Source organism: Neodiprion pinetum, chromosome 5 (assembly GCF_021155775.2).
Source record: "Neodiprion pinetum isolate iyNeoPine1 chromosome 5, iyNeoPine1.2, whole genome shotgun sequence".
Classification (NCBI taxonomy): Eukaryota; Metazoa; Arthropoda; class Insecta; order Hymenoptera; family Diprionidae; genus Neodiprion; species Neodiprion pinetum.
The window spans coordinates 35,065,957-35,087,696 of NC_060236.1; the positions used below are offsets into that span (position 1 = coordinate 35,065,957).

General features: G+C 43.3%; 2 protein-coding genes across 5 annotated transcripts in view; both read right to left on the minus strand.

The window, feature by feature from the left end:
* Positions 1 to 661: 661 nt before the first annotated feature.
* On the minus strand, positions 662 to 2,503 carry LOC124218673 (cytochrome P450 9e2-like). The gene has a single exon (XM_046625332.2). It carries the CDS (start codon positions 2,396 to 2,398, stop codon positions 875 to 877), a length of 1,524 nt encoding a protein of 507 aa, XP_046481288.1. The 5' UTR covers positions 2,399 to 2,503; the 3' UTR covers positions 662 to 874.
* A 9,214-nt stretch (positions 2,504 to 11,717) lies between these two features.
* The window catches only part of LOC124218672 (cell adhesion molecule Dscam2), a 62,962-nt gene continuing 52,939 nt past the window's right edge, over positions 11,718 to 21,740 (minus strand). The window contains exons 11-26 of one of the 4 annotated variants that reach the window (XM_046625327.2): positions 20,400 to 20,741; positions 19,000 to 19,305; positions 18,586 to 18,885; positions 18,384 to 18,515; positions 18,155 to 18,294; positions 17,831 to 17,994; positions 17,337 to 17,551; positions 16,654 to 17,247; positions 16,320 to 16,592; positions 15,775 to 16,229; positions 15,425 to 15,698; positions 15,190 to 15,348; positions 14,741 to 14,895; positions 14,007 to 14,226; positions 13,687 to 13,777; positions 11,718 to 13,598 (exon numbers count right to left, since the gene is read on the minus strand). In XM_046625327.2, the coding sequence (XP_046481283.1) occupies positions 13,361 to 13,598; positions 13,687 to 13,777; positions 14,007 to 14,226; positions 14,741 to 14,895; positions 15,190 to 15,348; positions 15,425 to 15,698; positions 15,775 to 16,229; positions 16,320 to 16,592; positions 16,654 to 17,247; positions 17,337 to 17,551; positions 17,831 to 17,994; positions 18,155 to 18,294; positions 18,384 to 18,515; positions 18,586 to 18,885; positions 19,000 to 19,305; positions 20,400 to 20,741 (4,058 nt within the window). In that variant the 3' untranslated portion in view covers positions 11,718 to 13,360. Of the gene's footprint in view, positions 13,599 to 13,686; positions 13,778 to 14,006; positions 14,227 to 14,740; positions 14,896 to 15,189; positions 15,349 to 15,424; positions 15,699 to 15,774; positions 16,230 to 16,319; positions 16,593 to 16,653; positions 17,248 to 17,336; positions 17,576 to 17,830; positions 17,995 to 18,154; positions 18,295 to 18,383; positions 18,516 to 18,585; positions 18,886 to 18,999; positions 19,306 to 20,399; positions 20,742 to 21,740 lie in introns of all 4 variants that reach the window. The other 3 variants (XM_046625326.2, XM_046625331.2, XM_046625328.2) reach the window with 3 other exon arrangements.

Genomic DNA, 21,740 nt, shown 5'->3' on the forward strand with positions numbered 1-21,740 from the left:
CGATTGGTGAGAGGACTTTAAATACGAGCGAACTGACCTGGCAGGACGATCAGTCTAGTGATCAGCCCTTAGCAGCGGATCAATTTGAATCACTGACTGGAGACACAGCAGAGCAGCAGCGTCCCGAAAGCCTTGCGACGAAACCGTAAAGGGTGAAGGACCTCGGGGGTGGATAAGAAGAGTGATGTGATAATTAGTCGAGGGTACGATCCTACTTCTCTGACGGTCTGAACCACTAGAACTACTTGGAAATTTTTGCCTCGGCATCCAGGCTCATCCACTTTCATGTAATATCATCTGCCTCCGTCATCTCTGGCTCGGAAAACATTCTCGCAGACTCTGGACTAAGCAGCGATCCGTATCCGAGTTACGAGGCCGTCAAACCCGATGCGAAACACACGGCGTGCACATACACTACGATACAAGTATTTCGGCAAAGTAATAATTAGTAATGAATATTGTTGTAATGTGCCTGGCTGGAAAATATCCGTCCTCGCCGGTGCAGCGGTGCTTGAATATTTCCGACTGTTTCAAGTGTGCCTTATTAAGCATGATTAATGGAATTAAAAATATTTACAATTGGGAACAGATGAAACAAGACCTGCCTGAGTGTAGATATATATTTACGCTGCCTTGTGAAGGGTGGTGCGGGGATAATGCGTGATTGTATATGCTCATTTATTTGTACATCAAATTATGACATACCTAGGATTTTGTCAGAGAATTGAACAGTAACCGATGAATCTGCCAAACGCCATGGAATTGCAATACGGGAAAAATTGGATCTCAATGCTATCAAACTACAGTTACTTTTGAATGAAAATCACATAATATGTATGTACACTCAATAATTGTTCAACCAATTATTACTGACTTACAGCCAGTCTTCCTTGATTCGCGGTTCAACGTTTAGCCAGAAGCCATCCTTGGGTTCTAGCACGAACGTTTTCGGATTCAGTTCTATCCGCGGCTGAGTTTTTGACGATGGCAATATGTTGCATTTAGCAAGAAGATGAAACAGAGCCAACTTTACTTCCATCAGAGCAAAACGAGTGGCGATACAGATTCTGGGTCCCAGTCCAAAAGGAAAGTACACCAACGGAGATATTTTCGACTTGTTCTCCTCGTTGAATCTTTCTGGGTCGAATTTCTCTGGGTCCGAGAAGTACTTCGGGTCGTGATGAAAGCTGTAACATGGTATCCAGACGTTTTGTCCCGGTTGTATCTGCAATGGCTCGAGTCCAGGCAACGATGGTGGCAGGATAAAGCTCTGGTCTCCAACTCTATCCATAATCACAGAGGGCGGAAACATCCTTAACGTCTCGCTGACGACGGCGTCGAGATATTTCATCGTGTGAAGATTTTCGTACGAAATTTCTCCCGCGCCTCTTTCAAGTTCTCTATCAATCTCTGCCTGCAATTTCTTCTGAACCTCCGGATTCAGAGCGAGAAGACGGGCTGCGAAACTCATTGTAGTTGCGGGAGAGTCGAACCCTCCGAGGAAAAAAATGAAAGCCTGTGCAGTCATATCCTCGATAGACAGGGGGGATTTTTCCTTCCTGTCTCCTGATTGCATCATCAGTTGTATCATGTCGGGCCTCACGATTCCTTCCTTCTGTCTCGTCGCAATGGTCGTCTTTATCGCGTTTGAGAAAAATTCCTCTGCCGCACGGTCCAGTATTTTGATATTGAACAGCTTCGAAAGCCATCGAAAGTTTTTTATAAAAAAGAACTTGAACATTTTTACACCAGAGAAGTCTGCCACCGACTTCCCCGTCCGGTAAAATTCATTTTCACGATCTTTCAGTGAGTTCACTCTCAGTCCGAATGCCGTTGACGCTATAACGTCGAGGGTGTATCTCCCGAATGTGTCCTTCATATCCAAAGCCCCGTGTTGGGAGTCCGACTTGACTAAGTAATCGGAGAAGTTGATCGCGCATTCTGACATCGTCTTGAACATCATTTTCATCTTGCTGGAGGTGAACGCGGGGCTCAAAATCGTTCGCATGTCTCGCCAGGCTTCGCCTGTTAGTGCAAACAAGTTTTTCTGGAAGAGTGGTTCTGTCGGCGAGTCCGTGAACATCTGGTGGTCAGGAAAACTGTCGAAGTTCTTAATCGTGATGGATTTTACCAGCTCTGGATCCTTCAGCAGAATTACCGGGGTTGTAAAGTCAAAACATCCGACGTATTTGGCTTCGGGGTGACATTGGTACGATTCTTCAATCACTTCTGGCAACGTCTTGAATTGAAAAATTGCTGCAGTCAACGTTCCGAAGATCGGGTTTGGTTTCACGTAAGGGATACCGTGTTTCTTAAAGTAATTGTGATTGCGAGTGAAGAATAAATACGCGCAAAATGCACCCACCGCTATTGTCAGTATTACCGTCCACAAATCCATGTTCTTCTATCAATATCCGTTCAATCACTATTTCAGATGAAGACGCGGACTTTTTTTCATCATCACTGGAAGAATACTACAACGCAACTGAGCCACTTACGTCAAGCATCAGATCTTGTCAAGGCAGCGCCCAATCGCTTGACCCCCCGATAACATCACGCGTCCGAGCTCAATTGAGTCAATTATTCGCACTTAGATCGCACTCACATTTTCAGCTACGTTTAATATCTCGAAGATAGAGGGGTCGCCTAATTTTCATGCCTGCGACACTCATATGAATAACTCGCTGCTTGATTTGAGAACCTATGCCGTTAGCATAACTAATATTATCACTATCCCCGCCAATGCCTGTCGGAACATAAACAACTTGCATGGATATACAGTATATTCTAAATTCTTGATCTGCCACGCATAACTTGTGAAAACACGATGTTTACGTAGTTCGGCTAAACTTGTTTTTGTTTTGATACCCGATGTCTTTTAAATCAATTTTGCACTGGGTGGGTAAGAGGGCTCTCATCTTTGGAATAAAATGAAAAATCTTTCATGGAAATATTACGCACCACTTATCAGGTCCAAGAAAAATGGCCTGGCAGATTGTGGAAACGAACGGTTGGGGCAACCACTGTAATATCACACTTCCGCATCATCCACTTGTTAAATAATCAGTTTGGAGAATGCAAGTGTTAAGGGGAAATAGTTTGCCGCTTCGCAATGCCATTATTATTCTCCTTTTTTCGCCCCGTTTTTCTCCACTCCATTTTGTTGACGATGTATCCACCTCAAAGAAGCTCTTATCCAGTTAGTACAAATCCAAGTTCGTTGTGTACGCAGCTCGGGCCGTTTCACCCGGCGCATAATTTATTTCACGAGGACCCGTGGATGAAGTTCCTAGTTAGATTAGGTAGGACAGTGTTCTCTCAGATACTTGACGTGTAACGCAACGTTACTAAGTAGACGGTGGACGGGTACGTAAACCGTGCTGTGTTTGCTCAGGCCTTGATGCCAGGTTACCAGAGGCAACCACGAACCCCGGTATATAGTCAGTTTACCGCCCGCCTCTGCTAACCTCTCTTCTCTCATCATGTCCTTGTCTCTGAATATATCGATAATTATACTGAACTTTACATTCTACCAGTAAGCCGTGCCCTGGGTTCATCATCGCCGCGTTTGGTCCCGTTTATTTTTTGTGTGAAAATGTATAGCTCAGAATATAATTACAAGCTGAAAGTTAACCTCGTATGAAAATGTTAACAAAACTATTGCCCGTTGAAGAACAGAATGAGAGTATTTGAACCGGTGTTAAAAAGGACTAGAGGCGTTGACAAAAAGGCACATGACTTTATGATCATGCGGTGGACGGTGTATCAGAGATAGCAGACTGCTTGCCGCCTTTCATAACCGCAAGTGAGCATCGTCAGCAAGTATAAGGGAACAGCGAAGCGACGGTAAGGAAGGTTGGGAAAGTCTAAAAGAAGGTTCGAGTAGCCGAGAAGAGATGGTTGGTGGTTGGAGGGTGAAACGAGAGGTCAAAGGAGGGATGGCAAGAGTGCGAAGGGTGAGATCGTATCTTTAATTCAGTCAGGAGAAGTTTGTTGGCCGAGGCGAGGGAGCCGGTGGATGTATGTCGATAGGAATGGCACACCAGAGTAAACTCTTGGGACAACTGGCTCCATACTCTATCCGATTGAAAGCGGTTGGCAGGCTAGTCGTTTGTCTAGCGGTTCATCTTATTTGATGGCACAGTGACTGGGCTTTCCGCTACAGCCGGTGATGCTATGTATATATATATACCTATGTGTATATATTTCTTTGAGATAAGTAATTTGCTCCTTGAGCGATTCTCTCAGCGTCACAAAGAGACTACTTGAAATGAAAGATTTCCGACTTCATTCTCTTTATGAAAGTTTTGTACGCTTCTCGTTTCGTTCTCTCCTCGGAAAGGCAGCCTTGGTTCACGATTGGTTTCTTAGGACTCGCGTTTTTATCACATGCGTATGAATAATACTATACGTAGTGTCTGCACCATATTCACGACCAAGTTACGGCGAATAGCTAGCCGTAAAATTTGAACGGAGGTTTATTCATTCTGTGCACTATACGCTTCGCACCATAAGACCCTTCGGTGCGTACTTATGTGAGCGTGTGTCTGAAGTTTTGATGTGGCGAAGCGCCTACGACTAGTGGCTGACAACAACATTCCACTCACGTAGTTGGTTCATTACTATCCGGAGTAGGAAACTTCGCGTATCAATCGGCCGCATGCCAAAAATCCTATGTGATGTACTGATTTGAATAGTGAGTCTGATACAGCGTCAGGAAAAAAGTTTTAAACTCGTAGACGATATCCGTTTACATTTCTATTGGCTTCAGTTCAACTCCGCTGGAAACGAGGTTTCTGGAGCTTGTTATCAAAGCGAGTCGTGGACCTACACTCTAGGATTTTTATTCCAGAATAAAGATTCCTAAGGGTTCCACTTGAACCGAGACGCGCTGGCGGAATGCTGATATAGTTTTAAAGGACGGTGGCCCTTGGAGTTCGAATATTCGAGACGCTCAACGCGACGTTCAACAGCGCTTACGGAAAAAAGTCTGTATTCAATCCAGTGAAGAAGGTCCGGACAAAACCAAACCTTTGAATAAGCAAATTTTGGGTTCTTCCAGAACTTTGGCTTCAATCTCGCGTACGGGTTAATCAGAAGTTAGCTCAAAGATGAATGCTGCATCACACTTTCTGACCTGATATCTCAACGTTACATTTCTTCGCTAGAGTGCCAGATGTTTCTTTTAGTACACTCAACTCTAGTCTGTCTTGATGAAGAACGAGGTGAACCTTATCTTTCGTCGAATAACTGGAATTGTGGGTGAAGATGTGTAGCTGTTCTCTCCACGATCTAAGAATAAAGCAAGAATTATACAACATGACGTGCGCAATGGGTCGGGTGAAGAGAATTATATTCCCGCATAGCGTTGGCACTCTGGTGATTGAGAATGTAGTAGCTCTATGAAAAAAATGTACTAGATCGTTAGTAGAATGTAATGAATAAAATTCGACTATTATGACGTTATATTTTTTGCGGCTAGGTGATGGTTTCATTGTTTTCGTACTTGTCAGTGAGGCAGGTAAAGATGAAACTGCCCCTGGTTTATGCCCCATCTAGGTTACATACTATCTATACCCAGGCTATGATGTAGGGTCACATGGAGGGAAACATAAAACCTTATAATATGGTCTCTAGGAAAATGTAGTGTATAACATTGGCATAAGCAGCATTTTACGTCTATGTGGTTTAGTTGGAAAGTTAATATTGCCTGGTAAATCGCGTTTCAAAAATTCTATTAAAAATCATCAATGCGTGCTAAAACATCGCTAAATGTACTAAAAATTCACAAAGTATAGTAGCGTACCAAAAATGGTTGAAATGTACTAGAAAAGTTGAATTATACTAGGAACGGCAATACTGTCAAATCCTGCATCTTGACGTCCCGGATTCTTCTGATAAGCGAATCAGCGTCAGTGTCGATCATTCAGCCTCGTTGTTATTTACAGGCAATCCTTTTCTCAAGTGATTCTCTCTGCTATGCGGGGCGCCTGTACACCTGTACACAAACATTTGGCCTACCTTGGACCGTGAAACTCGAGACAATGGACGACCGGTGGTGAATGGCGGCAGCTTTGAACGCACTATTGTTCCAATATGCACCTCACGCTGGTGTCTGTGCATACCTACATGCCTCTGTGGCCGTGCGCAAGCACAGTCCGCTTCGCCTCGTACGGACCGAATTTCCAATTAGCCTAAATCAACATTCTACTGTAAATAATACCCCGCGAATAAACCAGGAACCGCGTTCTCCTCTCATCCACGATCTAGTTTTTACCTCGGAATCCACCGCGCTTTCGTTTGCGCTCGGTTTAAATTACACCCAGTGTTCGATTTTCAAGTGCTTAAATCGATCTCTCATTCTCTCTGGTAATGATTTTTCTTGATAAATCTGTAGCCCTTGAATCCATCTGTTCTATTTTATCGACTAACTTTACGTGTCGGGTACTTGTCTCACGTCCGTATGAAAACTCGCCTCGGATAATAGAATGAAAGCAGTTCCGGCAAGCGCGAATCATGCGAAGGGAATCAATTCGTTACTCGATTTACTTTTGGGGATGCTCGGGTGTAAACGAAAGCTTGTAATTTGTGTCTCTGGTCCTCGGAAACTCAGTTCAACCATTTACGAATTATTCCGCAAACAAAGAAGGGCAACTCGTGTATTCGTGGGATGTGTACTCGTAACCGCGAGAGTTGGGCAACGCATAACGTACAATTAGGTGTTACAGGTTTGGAGAATCCCCCGGAGAAACAGGATGGTGTAGACACCTCCAGACCTGACCTCTGATCTCCGTGATCATAATTAATAGCCTGTCTCAGAGGAGCGTGTGCTGCGGTGTTTGGGGCAGGGTGAATTTGAAGGATGGACCTTCGGCGGGTCGAAAAGGTGCGTTCCATGCTTAGCCACCCTTAGATAAGGTGCGTACAGCGGCCGAAGTAAGCGGCTAACGCGAAGTGTGAAAAGGCCGCTTGAGTCCTCATGAAATTTTCATGCAATGAAATAAATTGTTCTGATGGAGGAGTAACTGGTTCGCGTTGGTGTGGTCGTTTCGGGCAGTCCTTGGAAGACTTCCCATTCTGGTCTTGAGATATTTACTGCCTACACCGTTTCATGGTAATTCGATACCCTTCTCCATCGCGTTTCTCAGCTGTCAACTTGATTCTCTGACACGTAGAGACTATATGCCCGGATGAAATGTTCCCCTTAAAGTTACTCGATCCTCAGACATGCTCATCTTCTAGTATGTCAATATTTCCTCCATAGATATATATGTATATGTGTGTAAGTGTTATAAATATAATAAGCAAACGAGAGAGATACCAACTATAAAGATAGGCTCGAGTCTGAGTTGACCCTCTAGACAGTGTCGGTATTCTATGGTCTTCTTCGTTGGAGCTGTATACAATATACCCACTGATGGGTAATATTTGAAATCGTTTAATTTAAAATAGTATTTCAAAATGTAAATGGCATTACGCATTTAACATTTTAAATCTTTTCAAAGTAACCATTTACATTCATCCGTTTAAATTATGTTTTTGATAGGATCTTCCATTTTTTATTTTAAACGGATTCATTGAAGTATTTTACCCAGCAGTGAATATACCTCGTTGTAACAGACGCCATCGTTAAAAGACTAAAATAGACTCTATGCTAATTGTATCAGTTTCTGCTTCTTGTTATATTCTTGAAATTCTCTCCCACAATTCATCAAAACAATAAGTATTATATATTTTTTGCCCAGTGCAATTTTCTGCACATTCCACTTACTACCTCTACCATCGTGGAAACAGTTTCCATGCTCAACAAATGACCTGACTGTCTCGATAATTGGCAATTTCCTTTACACAACGTATCCACTTCTTAGCCCCGGTTGATTGAGCGACCCGTATACTCTCATCTGACGAGTACCGGCCGAATGAAAGACACCGCAAATAGGGAAATTGGATGTCGGGTGATTTGATCGGCGCTCTAAAATCCAGGTATGAAGTGTGGAAATTGCACTGTACGCAATGAAGAGAAAATCTTACTTACGTGGTTTGCGGTAGAGCAGTCACTCGATCAATACTCCACGCCGAAGATGATAAAAAATAGTATAAAAATAAAATAAATAAATTGGTTTGAATCAGCCGATGGAAAGTCGACGCTGCGAAAGGTCAGAGCAGGCGAGCATCGTATACCCCAGCACTTTATCTTGGTACACCACCAAGCGAAGCTTTTAGGAAAGAGGTTCTGGTCGTTAAGGAGGCTTCTTTTATTATATATCCGCAGCATCCTGATGTTCGCTGTTACGACTTCGCTAGCCTCGGAAAACCTTCGATACCAAAGAATATACACTCACCGCTCCTTACTGGACGAATCCATCAGTTAGAGGAAGCAATTTATTCTGACCTCAGACCCACGATGTTCTGGTGAAACTATTCAGATCTTAGTACAATAAAAATATTTTGATCCACGAACCCGGCTTGGTTTATCACCGAAATTGCAAGATTAAAAAAAAGGATACTTCTCCCTTGACCACCTACCGTTTTGTCGAGTTACTCCCTCGACGGCATGTGGAAAAAATTGGTCTGACCCACCTTAAGACGTGGATCTAGACTTGGGGCTTAGTGGGTGCTACGACGATGGCTCAGCATTTGTATTCAGGAAGGGATACGGCATGGCCTGAAAAAAGTGCAGCAAAAGAACGAAACCGAAAAAAGAGAACAACCGGCATTGCCACCCTTGGGGTAACCCAGCAATTTCAAAAGCGGCAATTCACCTTGTAAGCAAATTAGTAAATCACTACCTGAGCATGTAAGAAAAGTGAATCGCGGAGGCGAACGTGGATTCGCAAAGAAACGACTTCGTTAATGTAAATTGGTAACGGTGGAAAGAGTCAACTCGACGGGAAAAGCAAGTGTATCAAAAAAGGACCTGTGCACTTTGAAGGAAGGTCTTCTGAAAATATAAATACAGTACTACAGTTTCTATCGGAGATCTTCTAGAGGAGAAGAGGATGACAGAGAAAATTTGAGTTCAGAGGAAAAGAAAGAATTATCAACGTGGAAACTGAAAAGAAGAGAACATAAATAATTCCCATTTTTAATTTTCCTTATTCCAAACTTCCTTGCATGTTTTTTGTATACACTTGTTTCTCTAATATCTTCGGAAAAGCTTTGGACTCCGGTGAGCACCATCAAAGATTACCTCGGATCGCGTGTCGAGGTGTCTTAACAACGGGGTCTTAACTCCTACAGGAAGATGTGGACACGTGAAGGAGAGAGAGAGGGAACAGAGGGATTAGGAGAGAACTAGAGAGAGAGAGAGGAAGGAATGGAGAAAGAATGAGCGAGGCAGAGGGAGGTTCCCTCAACGGTTCAAGGCTATTACCAGCCCGTAACATCTCCCCCAGGACCCTCTATTCCACCTCGCCCACTACGTGTGCCAACATATATCCTCCCACAGACATTTCACACATCCTTGTTGGGCCATCCGAGCATGCCTCGGTTATATCCTTCAGTTAGACGCGAAGAACTAGCGGATAGTTCGAGTTGCTCTGCGGCTCGAAAGTCGGAACGTATCAATCCTCTTATTTCCGGTAATTCTGTGCGACAAAGCATAAGGATACCCTTGTGTTTTTTATTGACGTCCTACAGCTTTTCTCCTTGACATGATGATCGTAACGGTTTTTTACTTTGCTCTAAGAGCAGAAACCTCAAGTATTTGTCAGCGTTTTCTAACGAACTACGACACTGAGAACCTACATACATCTGAATCTGATAGAGTCGATAAAATCCATTAATATTCTGTGCGATTGTTTTACAACGATGTTACACAACATGCATTCTTGCATTCACTTCCTTCTGTGGATAGGCTGAAGTGGATATGAATGGATAAAGAACAAAGGAATTGTTACCTGGCATGGTTTCCAGTTCTTCATTCTATCTCTCTTATTCTTGGCTCTTCTCGAGCATGATAAAAATCCGATTTATATACCGCAGTATAAGACTTACTTTTGTCGCAGTCACGGAGAATGTTTCGGAAGCTCCGACTTCCGGGGTTGATAAACGAAACTGCGGTTCTTCGATGACGGGATTTATCCCATAAAAAAACATTACCTTGCCTAGAGATAAACGAGTATTTCGAAATTCCTTGTGTTTAGGCGACGCATGCATGATGATTATTACAGTACCTAAGGTAATCAATTATATGGATGCGGATTAACTAGTCGTCGAGATGAAAGAGAATAGCAGACGCTCCTGTCACCTTGTAACCATACGACACCCGATGCTAAATTGACGACAAGCTTGTCTGGATTTCGTGGTTAAAGCATTCAGATTTCCCAACGAGAACTTTGCACGTAGAATTTGAAAAAGACCGTCCATTATCCGCCAGTCATCTGTAGTGCGAGATAATCGTAACATATTCATCATAATCAACGACATCGATATCCCCATCAAGGAATCCGACATAATTCTCCACTTGACAATTAATTAAAAACCTGCCAACAACAGTCGTACAAGATAGAGGAATTGAATTATTTTTCACCCTCTAATTTCGAGTACAAGAATAAAGCCTCGTTCACCGTGCTGCGGGGCAAAGAGCGAGAAAAATTTGCGGCTTGGTATAGCTGATCTTGCGGCAAAGGTGGTGGTGGTGGTTCTGGGATGCGTAACATGGACCGGCGCACAACGCCGCAAATTCTATACCTACTACGGTTTCAGTTCAGGGCTGTACAATTTCACGCGTTTTCCCTCGGGTGACCCGTTCGAAAGATTATTGTTCCCCGACGTCGACCCCGTCTATGGCTATTTTCGTCTAATTCGCGGTCAAAATTTTCTTCAAACCGCACCGATTTTTTTCAAGACTTAGTTCATGTAGTAAGTAACGAAACTTGTGGATAAGGTTCCTGGAAAATTATTGTCAGTCGATTTTTCAACTCTCTGGGACAATTAAGAGTAGTAAAAAAATTCAAAACACCTGACACCGTTTGTGGTGGGAGGGATTTTGTTCGGCTGATTCGTGAAAATTTATTTGGAAAAAGCCTCCTCGAATTGGGGGGACAGTGACGCTACTGCATCTCGCGATCAATTCCTCGCGCCGTCTTCTCTTCCTCCATCACCGCCCCCGGTCTTAGCTCCCGACCCTTTTTCTTTTATTCTTATTTTTCTCCAGCTTTTTCTTTCTCTTTTCCTTTTCAGGCGTCCAGGATCTTTCCACTTTTTCGCATAGTCCACGATATATTTACGAAAATCAAGCTTCCAGATTGAGCCGACCGCACGGGGCGGTTCGAGGCAGGGCTCCGAATCAACATTTTTTACATCCAGAGTGGAGGTGCACACAGATTACGATGCCGCAACGGTATTAGTGGTTGGAGTATTCGCGATTTTCGCTCCACTGCTCAGATCGACCGAGCCCAGAGTTGGGCTTAACTTCATTACACGGAAAATTGTTGAGTATCACCCGCAGCTCGATCAACCTTCTTTCTCAAGATCGTTCGACCAATACTCGAAACATGAAATCTATTTCCGATATATGGTCGCTGTGTTCAACCGGAAAACAAATTTTTTTTCGCTTTTTTTCAAAAACTGTTTTTAGGAAGCGTATGAAGAAAAATTAGAGCAAAACTATCGACAACCTTTGCTGGCAGGAGCTGCGGAAAAAAAAATCTGAATAAAATAAATTTCATGCTATGAGCGTGTACGAAATTATGAAACAGCGAGTTACACCTTAACATAATAATATTATTTTCGATTTACAACTTGTGTATAATATTATTTCATCCATATAATATTTATAATCAATTGTCAGTGATGTTGATATTTTCATTTAAGTATAATTTACATGAATGGCAGTACTCGTTTAACGAATATGTGCTTACGAACTGTGAATTATATATTTATACGTATGTATGTAAATCATCATTTTTAAAGATCGTAACACGACGTGTGGTATGCCATTGATCGTTTATTGTTTGTGATTTACTTTTTTCTCCTCGTTTCTTTTTTTTTTGAAATAATTTAAACAGTATATGAGCACGGTTTATGCGAAATTACGACGTTCGAGTCAGTCGGTTACAATGTGTATTTTTGTACGATCATTATTTCATAGAATTTTAATCTAATAAAGTGTATATTAATGTGATAATTAGTTTATCGATAGTAATTAGGTAGTGTGAGACGCTCTGTAATAATAATTACGATTCATCTATACAGATCACGATATCCTTGCATTATTTCGTATATTTTACAATTCTATTTGTTTATCCTTATAGCATACAACTTTCTTTTTCTTTTCCCTAGCATCCAATCGGAATTTCTCCCGTCCAATATTCTATCATTCGTTTGTTTACTCATTTGCTTCTTCACGGTCACGGTGCTGAGAGGCGTGTATATGATATTTGAAAATTGGCATTATGGTTTTCGCATTTCGAAACAATAAACAGAACTATCTCTTTATTCTAATGTTCAGAACCATAACGGCTGTTTAATGGCCCAATTTAATTAATTTGTATAAAAATTATCTTTCATTCGTAGAAATACCTTATCTGAAATATAGAAAAATTTTCTAACTTTTTTTCTTCTTTCTCCTTTTTTTTCTCTCAATATTTATATGTATATATATATTATATATTCTATTTTGGGCGTGACCCTGATTTAGAATTTAGTATTTTTATTTTTTATTTTCATTATAACCTAATCAATACATCTTGGTCCAAACATCATAACCTTATAAATGTCATACTCGTCAAACAAGTTCGATCGTTTTGTACAAGGGGAGCAAACTGCTTAAAGCAATACAATTTGTTTTTCTCATTCGTAAATAATTCGTATAAACGCGACCTCAGCAACGTTCCCTTCACAACACACTGCTATCAATTTGATAATTGATGTACATATATAATTAATGGTACCTAATCAATACCGCCAGTTAAGTACTCCCAGAATTCGATTTACTATAATCATATAACGACTTACGACGTATTTCACTTTCTATACATATACAGATGAATTAATTTAATGACTCTTATTACATCGTTCTAGCGTTGTTCCGAAACAAGCTTCAGGTCTCAGTCACTCTATACCACCATGAAGAATAATAATATTATACGCGTGCAACATGAATTCAGCCTCTTGTTTTACTTAGGATTCGTTACCAGTTCGAGTTGTGGTAAATTAAAAAATCTCATGCTGATTCTACAATCTAGTGTACAAAGAATTCTTTGCTGGATTCATCGATCAATAAAAAGAGTTCGATATTGAAACAGTGAACTTTGAACGGACAATTCGACTGTGATATGCGATAAAGTATAAAATCAAACGAGTGGTAGCGTGGAATTCGAGTCTCCTAATCAACCAAACGAACGATAACGTTAATTCACACAGCGATTGTGAAGTCACGTGCAATACGATGTCGTCCACGACCTCTGTCAATGTCACACTCTGCCTCACTTAACTCAAGCGTGTCGGTGAAACCCGAGGGTGGATCCAGCTTGGTGGCGAACAAGCTTCCTGATCCGTCGTTGCTCGACTGGTGCTTGGAACCGGCAGACATGGCGACTGACCCGAGGCTTGCACGGGCCTCCTCGCTGGTATAACGCGCCAGCTGTAACATCCTTGAAAAAAATTGTGATGAGCGTGGGACACTAGTAAATGTAGATAACAAGGTTGGGTTCCAGAACTTGGCTTATCGAAGATACTCACTTGGGTCTTCCTCTTCGAGGAAACGATTTTCTCTCAAAAATCGGTGAGGGTTCTGTAGACGTGCTAGATTCTGGTCCATGGTACAGGAAGTCTGGAAACCAAAAACAAATGTGTCACACAGCGTCGTAACCAAAGTCGAAAATTAGTCGGTGCATTCGTGCAGGTGAATTATACCAACAATGCAGCTGACATTTAGCAGGTGGCAGGAAGTTAAAAGGCAGTCAAGATTTGGAATTGAAGAACAAAAAGTTAGCAAATAGTAGCTGAGGTGATGACTCGAGCGCCGATCAATGCTTGACTAGTTCGGACTACAGTCGTACTGTGAACACGCGAATCCGCCATGGTGACCGGATGCCGGGCGTCCACTAGGTGGTTCGAAGATTCGGTTCGGCTGCTGGTCCCCACTTCCGTGTCACTGTCCGAGCCCAGGGTGTCGTACTCTTCGGACTCGGATTTCCCCTGACCGACCTTGTTCATTTTGTGCAATGGCACGGATGACGAGCGGCCACCGCGAACCTTTGCGTACCGGTTGCAATCCGACTGCAATCATACGGGGGATATTTGTTTGTTGATTGGTGCATTGGTTCATTGCTTGGTTGATGGTTGGTCTGTTGGTTTGTCGGTCGATTAGCAGTTCACCGGTTGAATAAACATGAAGCGAGTCAAAGGGGGACCAGCAGACGTAACGTTTGATTCGTTAACCTTGGCCTCTACTTGGCTCTCGGCATTCTTTGGAAAATTTTAACGATCACTGAAAATGTCGCATTTCAATTCCCACGAGAAACTTTCCTTCCAAGTTCTTGAGCTTCACGACGCGATCAAGAAACGCCAGGATAGGTAACAATTACACCGTACACAATCGAGCAACCGTGCATTCAAACTACGTCAACACAGAGTGTTGTGTAACAGAACAGGCTATAAAGTGCAAATTTCAATAAAACAGTAGCAAAGGGTGAACTGAGCAGTGTAGAGATATCGAGGATTCGAATTTTCATGACCGAGCTGTGTGGAAGAGAGCGTGAAGAATCGATTACAGGCGGAGTTCGGTACTTACCTCCCGCAGCTGAAGGGTATCTGCAGTGGAAAGTCGAGGGTCGTGATAGACGAATGTCTGGAGAGGCGCAGCGGAGCCGCACCGGCTCTCCCCCGACGCAGGGACGCTTTCCTTCAGCTGGAACGTCGCGTAAGGGTAGATGTCTTCGGAGTATTCTATAATCAGCCAGCCATCGCAACCGTAGTAAAAGCTAATCACCAACGTTAAGGCATTCTACCCTTACAGGTGCAACTAACTATCGCTTATTTGCGGTAATTACAAACATGAATCAGGTTTCAAATTAATTGACACTATCAGAAGGATCCAGAAAACAGTCCCCTCGCCAAGTTCGGAAACTGAGTTGGTACAGCAGTTCACTGTAGTTACGTTAGAACACGACTTTTCCGATATACGATACAGGAATGTAACAGATGCGATAAGAATAGGTAATTTTTTCGAAGAGCTTTTACCTGGTATTCTCTCAAGCGTTGCCATTTCGTTGATTGGCGAGCGAAGGGTTTTGCGAACTGTCGCATAGTACTGTTCACGTTGTTCCATATTTTGTTTGTTGTCCAACGCTGCAGCCGTCTGGGCGTCGCGCAAGCTTCCTACATCGCCCAAAAACGGTCCTATTGACAATTCAAGTATTCGTATTGAAATACTTAGGAGCAACTCTACATATCAAAAAGTTCCATAAAGCCTTACGTTTTCTGAAACAGTAGAAGACCGCGCCAGCAGCAGCAATTATTGCAAAAGAGCTGAACACGAGTGGAAGAATAAGCTTGAGGTCCGAGTACAGCGGCGTATGTCGAGGAATGAACTGGTCTAAGTCTATGGCGGACATTGTAGAACTGCCGGCTGGCTGCAGGGTCGTAAAACGATACTCAGCAACAGCTGAACCCGCGTTGTTGTGCGCGCGAATTCTGATCTCGTAACTGGTACCAGGTTGTAGTTCGTTCAGCGTGTAAGTTCTTTGTACCTGTTGATAAATGATGTGATTCGGTCACAAGTTTCAGAGGACATCGATGCTAACATTACCCGGGAACGAGAACTACCTCTATGTTGTTTGACACAAGCGTCCACAAGTCCTCGCCGCTTCTTCTGTATTCCAATTCGAAATACAGGAGTGGACATCCACCATTGTGCCATGTGTGAAGATGAAGAGTGATCCAAGAGACATTGACTGTGATGAACTTGTCCCCAGATGCCGGGGATGGATCTGGCTTTGAACCCTCGGTCACGGCGTCAATGATGTCACTCCTGAGACCCATGCCGATGCGATTGAATGCTGTCATGTATACTCGGTACTTGGTGCCACACCATAACTGGGAGAGAAGGTAGCTGCTCATTTTGTGAGACACCTTGATTTCCTCCCATTCTCCGTATTCTCTCTTATACTGCAGAACGTAGCCTCTTATAGGTGCACCGCCGTCATCTCCTTGTTTCCACTGAACAGTGATCGAGTTACTCGTTGAGATAGTTGCGTGTAGAAGTGGAGGCGCTGGAGGTACTGTTGAAAAATGAACGAGGTCATTTAGTTGAGCACTGAAAGTTTTGCGCCTATCAATCTTTTTAACAGTGTGCTTCTATTTCGGTTCACCTTGAACAGTCAGCCGATGCGTTATCTGGTCAGACCCATGCCTGTTTTCTACGATACACGTATAGTTTCCGCTATCGTCACGTTGCAGCTCTGACATTCTCAGCGAACCGTCGATCTGTACGGCTATTTTCGCAGATGTTTTGATTAACTGACCGCCCCGCTGTTTCCAGGTTGTCGAGGGTTCTGGCTTACCGACACTTTGACAAGGGAGAGTGATATCCTGCTTCCAAGGTACCACGAAGACCATACCAAATGAGTAAATCGCCGCACGCACTGAAAAACGGTAAAAAATAAATCTCGCAAGTCCTATTTCCTCACCAGTCGATCCTGTTACCTTCAGCGGACGGTCTGAGTATTATGGAGGCAGTGTGTGCTCCTTCACCAACCGAAGTCACGGCCGCAACAACGAATTCATACTGATTGGGCTTGTGCAAATTCTCAGCATGGTAGCTCGTGTGCTGAGGCGCTAGGGTCCTGCGATACCATTTCCCTTCAGTACCAACAGCCCTGTAATGCACGTTGTACGAAGTGATAATCCCATTGGCCCTGAGAGGCGGTTGCCAGGAAACAATTATCGACGTTGCAGAACTAGCCACTGCCTTGACATTAGCTGGTTTCTCCGGAAGATCTTCTTCCGTCAAGCAATAAAGTGGCGTCGATGGAACGCCGTCTCCGGCTCTGGTGTAAGCCACCGCTTGAACTGAGTAATTTGTATATCTCTCCAACCCATGCATCACCACTGTCAGGGCTGTCGTGATTTTGGTTTCAGGCTTAGCATTCGCGACAAAGTTTTCCATGCTCTCCCAGATTACTTTGTAACCTTTCAGGATACCGTTAAGACTGGAGTCCGGTGGTGGATCCCAGGATACCTGAAGTGACTGAGACGACAGTGCTGTGCATCTAACATCCTGAGGGGGACTGCTCGGCACTGGAATCATATTTGAAGGTTTTACCCCAATCGACGACATTGTAGCTTATAGTACTCTGCAATGGTATTTCTATTCAACCGATACTCACCATCCTCGAGAGTTGATATCACGATTTCTGATGTTAAAGGTCCCGGTCCGAGGGCGTTGTAGGCCTGTACCACAACGCTGTATCGTGTGAACTTCTTTAGGTCTGTCAGTTGACATTGTCGACCGGGTATCGATGTCCGCGCAAGCCCCAGTGCAACGTTGGCAGTCGATACTCTTCCCTCGACCGTTCGATAAGTGTACTGCTCAGCGGCGAATCTGCGCAAGGTCAAAGGGTTACTCCTTTCCGCCGGGCTGTAATACCGCACGGAAAGGGAACTTACCGACTGTGGGCTAACATACTACAGGGTATCTCCATATTTCGTTCGAGAAGCTATGAGCTTTCCTAACCGAGGCCTTGAAATTTTCATTTGACTTACCGGCACTCGGCAAGCCACACTGAATTGATTTTGACATCAAATTTAACTTGTTGATGATGCAGAATCAAAATCAGTATGACAATACGCGATGGATTATGTGCCTTTATTCTTGTATTACCTGTGTTCTTTGTAACCGACGTGATACCCAAGGATTTCACCGTTCCAGAGATCATGATCAGGGGGATCCCAAATAACTCTCAATTCCGTTGAACTGACAGCGTCTACTTTCAAATTTCTCGGTGGCCCCCCAGGTATTTCTCCTTCTGTTGTAACTTCCAGAACCTGAAAAATGATTAACGTCATGTAAGAGGCTAGCTGCCTAAAGGTCAAATAGAACATGTTTGAGCATCTGCAGATTTCATATTCCAAAGTAGTTGGAGAACCTTTTAGTCGCATTCAATGGGAATGTATTCGTGAGCACTTGAGCGTGCGTTATACCTACATCACTAGATTGACTTCGACCCAGTTCATTCTCCGCAAATAGACGAAACTGGTAGCTAACAGCCGGCCTCAGGGAATTGACGTGGCCAAAAGCTTGACTGCCCGGGATGTTCGTATGAAATGTGTGATCATGCCATACTTCTGTTGAATGAAAAAAACAAAAATCGACTAACGTTAGTTACATCATCAAAGTAGGCTTATCAGCATCTTCAAATAGCATCAATACTCACCAGCATCGGTCTTGTATTCGATGATGTACCGAGTTATCGGACTGTTTCCATCCTGGCTGGTGGTCCAGCCGAGCTTCACGTACCTGCTGCCCTTCTCAATAACGTGAAGATTCCTCGGAAAATCGGGAGGCTCTGGAAATAGACACAAGCAGAGAATTGCCAACGTTCTCTTCAATTTTTAATCCCCGTGTGAAACACGCACCTTGTATATACAACTGTACAGTCAGTTCATCACGGCCGTAAGAGTTTGAGGCAATGCAGAAGTACAAGCCGCTGTCTTCTCTCGTTGTGCTTACTAATCCTAGAACACTAACGGCACCGTCCGTAGTGTTCAGTTCCTTGACTACGTAGCGATAGTCCGGAACGGTCGGCTCTAAGGAAGAACCCGCCTTTCGCCATGCAATTTTCAACGGGTGATCGCCCTTCGCTTCGCATCGCAGATTGGCACTCGATCCTAATCTCGCAGTTTGATTACGATGCTTTTCTAAAAAGTGCGCTGGCGCTGGAATCGATCAAACGAGCTGGTCAATGATTAAACGTAAATTTTTTCATCAATTAAGTTGTGATTTGTGGATTTGGGAAACGAATTTTACATGGATGATCACGTGGTACGAACCATTGACTGTCAAGTAAACGACTTTACTGAGACCTGCACCAATTCCATTAACAGCTTCACAGACATAGAATCCTTCATGATTCTCTTGAACCCTGCCGAACACCAGTGATCCGTTTGAATGGATCCTCAGATCCTGAGCATGCTGGTGGCTGACTATATCTGTATAATTCCAGGGGCGTCTACCAGTCGCTCTTCGCCATGTAACCGCAGGTTTTGGAAATCCATCAGCATGACAATGCAGCTCTAAACGCGACATGCCTTCCGGTGCGTGAACATCTTGAGGTTCCATCACCCAACGTGGTGGTACTATTATCATGTACAGGAAAAATAAGTTAAAAGTTGGTCCGCATTCGTAAGCCGAGTTTGAATTCTTGGTTACTTTGAAAAGTGCTAAAGAGGCTTTCGACATTATTACAGAGACGTCTGGAGATCTCGACTGTGTAAAATTGTAATACTGTTCACATTGTGCTCTCCTGGCTGATGAGAATTTTACGAGAGAATAAGACGGCGCAAACTGTATACTCATTGTCAGACGTCTCCTTAATTTTGTTTAATTGCTGCAGCGCATTACACCAGAGGCAATGGCAGAAAATACGCACAAATAGATCTTTACTACTGCAGCTTTTCATAGCTCAGCGCTTTCTTAAGCTTTTAATGAAACGAATTAAGAACTACTGCAAGTGAATTACGTTCCGTTCAATCTTTACGTTATTTATCAAATTTCTGATTTTCAACAGAATGAACGAATAATATAGTAAGTACAGAAATAGTGACGTAAAGTATCAAACTCGAATTTCCATTTATTTACTGTGACGATTACAGTGCTGTGCAGACATTTCGACACCCAGAAACTGTGCACCAAATTAATGAGAAGTGAGGTAGAGGTTCGTAAAATGGAAGAGATAGAAGAAAAAAATTGATCAAACATCATTGGTGAGATGTGCAAAATGAGATACAAAACAGAAAACAAAGAGAGACCAGAATAATGTGTTTCGGTGCTGACTGTGTGGTGCTGGTGCTTGGGGTGAGCTGCGTTTTAAATTGGTTCCGTTCCGTATCCACTCTTTCATACTCGTAAGAAGAAGGTATTGTATAACGTGAAGACATGAAAAATATTGAAAAAGGATCCCGAGGAAAAATAAATCCTGACAAGGGGCTGATGTAAGAAATGAGCTCTGGTGCATGTGCAATTTACTGTGAAGTATTGTGTGCGATGTGCTTTGTGCTTTGTGCGTCGAGCGGTGGCTGGCTGCGGGCGTTGCTGCGTTCTATGCGTGGTGGCGTCTATATTGTAATAGAGTCATGCTTGAACAGACGATTAATAATGCGCGATCAGTCTAAAGAATTGCTTAAATTTACGAATGACATTGAAACGTGTCGCGTTTCGCAATCTACTTTACCACTAACGACTAACTCGGCCATCCAAGAGACCTCAGCGACGGAGTTGCGGGCGACGCATGTATAATTTCCGGTGTGGGTAGCACTGACCCGTTCGATAACTATGGTACTGGAATGTGCGTCGATACTGGTCACTCTCAGTCCGGGAGATTGAATCACTCTGGATGATCCAGAGGCTCCTAGTGAGCCAAAGTTCGCGCCGCCGGAGGCATCGATCTGTTCGCCGTTTTTCAACCACGTGATTGTGAATGGCGGATCACCTTTTTCGATCATGCAGGTCACCTGGGTCCGCACGCCCTCGGATAAGTCCTTGTTAAAACTAAAGGGAGCTATCCTAGGCGGAACTGTAACGCACAAGAAGAAACACTAGGTTCTAATGACTTTTGTATCGCTTGGTTTTACTCGAATTCGCCAAAGATTCATTTCGAACTTCTTCCGGAATGACCGACGTGGAGAAACATTGCCTACGATGTGCCCCCAAAAATTAAAAATAACGCTGAAATAAACCGTGCATACCCCTGAAAATTTTCAACACAATTTCATCACCGTTCGAATTTCTTTTTACTCAAACGCTGGTGGCAGAATTACAACAAGTTTTACTAGTAAAGCTCTTCACAGCTTTGAGATAAAGGAAAAACTTGATACTACAAAGATTCGCTAAACAGCACTGTCGGAAGGGGGTTCATCATGATATGACAGTCGCCTTACATTGCCTGTCCGGTCTTAGAATAGCCTTTGGCGATTGCTTCGGTTCTTGTATGGCAGCAGGTGGGAAACTTCGTGTGAAAGACTGTATGACCGTCTTGTTGTGTAGATTGTGGGAGACTGTATTGCACTGTGTATGGATGATGCCTCGCTGGTCAGAGTATCTCAAGCAAGGAAGTATTTCTGGCCACAGCATGCAGCAAAGTTTCATATTACACGGTAAAAATTCATGACGTACTATTTTTGATAAATTCATCTTTGCCGGGGGTATATTCGATGATTATTTTGAAAAAAGTTTGATATTACCTGAAATATTTACTTTCCACTTACTCTGAAACGAGTTGAGAAACTCTGGCCAAGAGGCCAGATGGAGAGGGGGGTGTGGAACAAAGGGGTGGCTGTTTGAGAGTAATTGAGAAAACGTAGAGCCAGAGGGTGTCAGACGAGTAACGCCCAAAGAGCGTGTAGTGGCGAGTCTGGAGTCTGAAGTTTGGAGTCTGGTTCTGGTTGTCGGCACAACACGCTACGGAAAATCAATTCCGAGGTATTTCTCCGGATGGGATCGATTTGTTTGAGCCAAAAATTTACCAGCGGTGGTCCGATTGCAAGGTTGTCTTTATTGCGATCCTGCAGGCGGA

What these genes read in the sequence shown, in the direction of transcription:
- LOC124218673 (XM_046625332.2), bottom strand. Translation starts at nt 2,398, where the DNA reads ATGGATTTGTGGACGGTAATACTGACAATAGCGGTGGGTGCATTTTGC.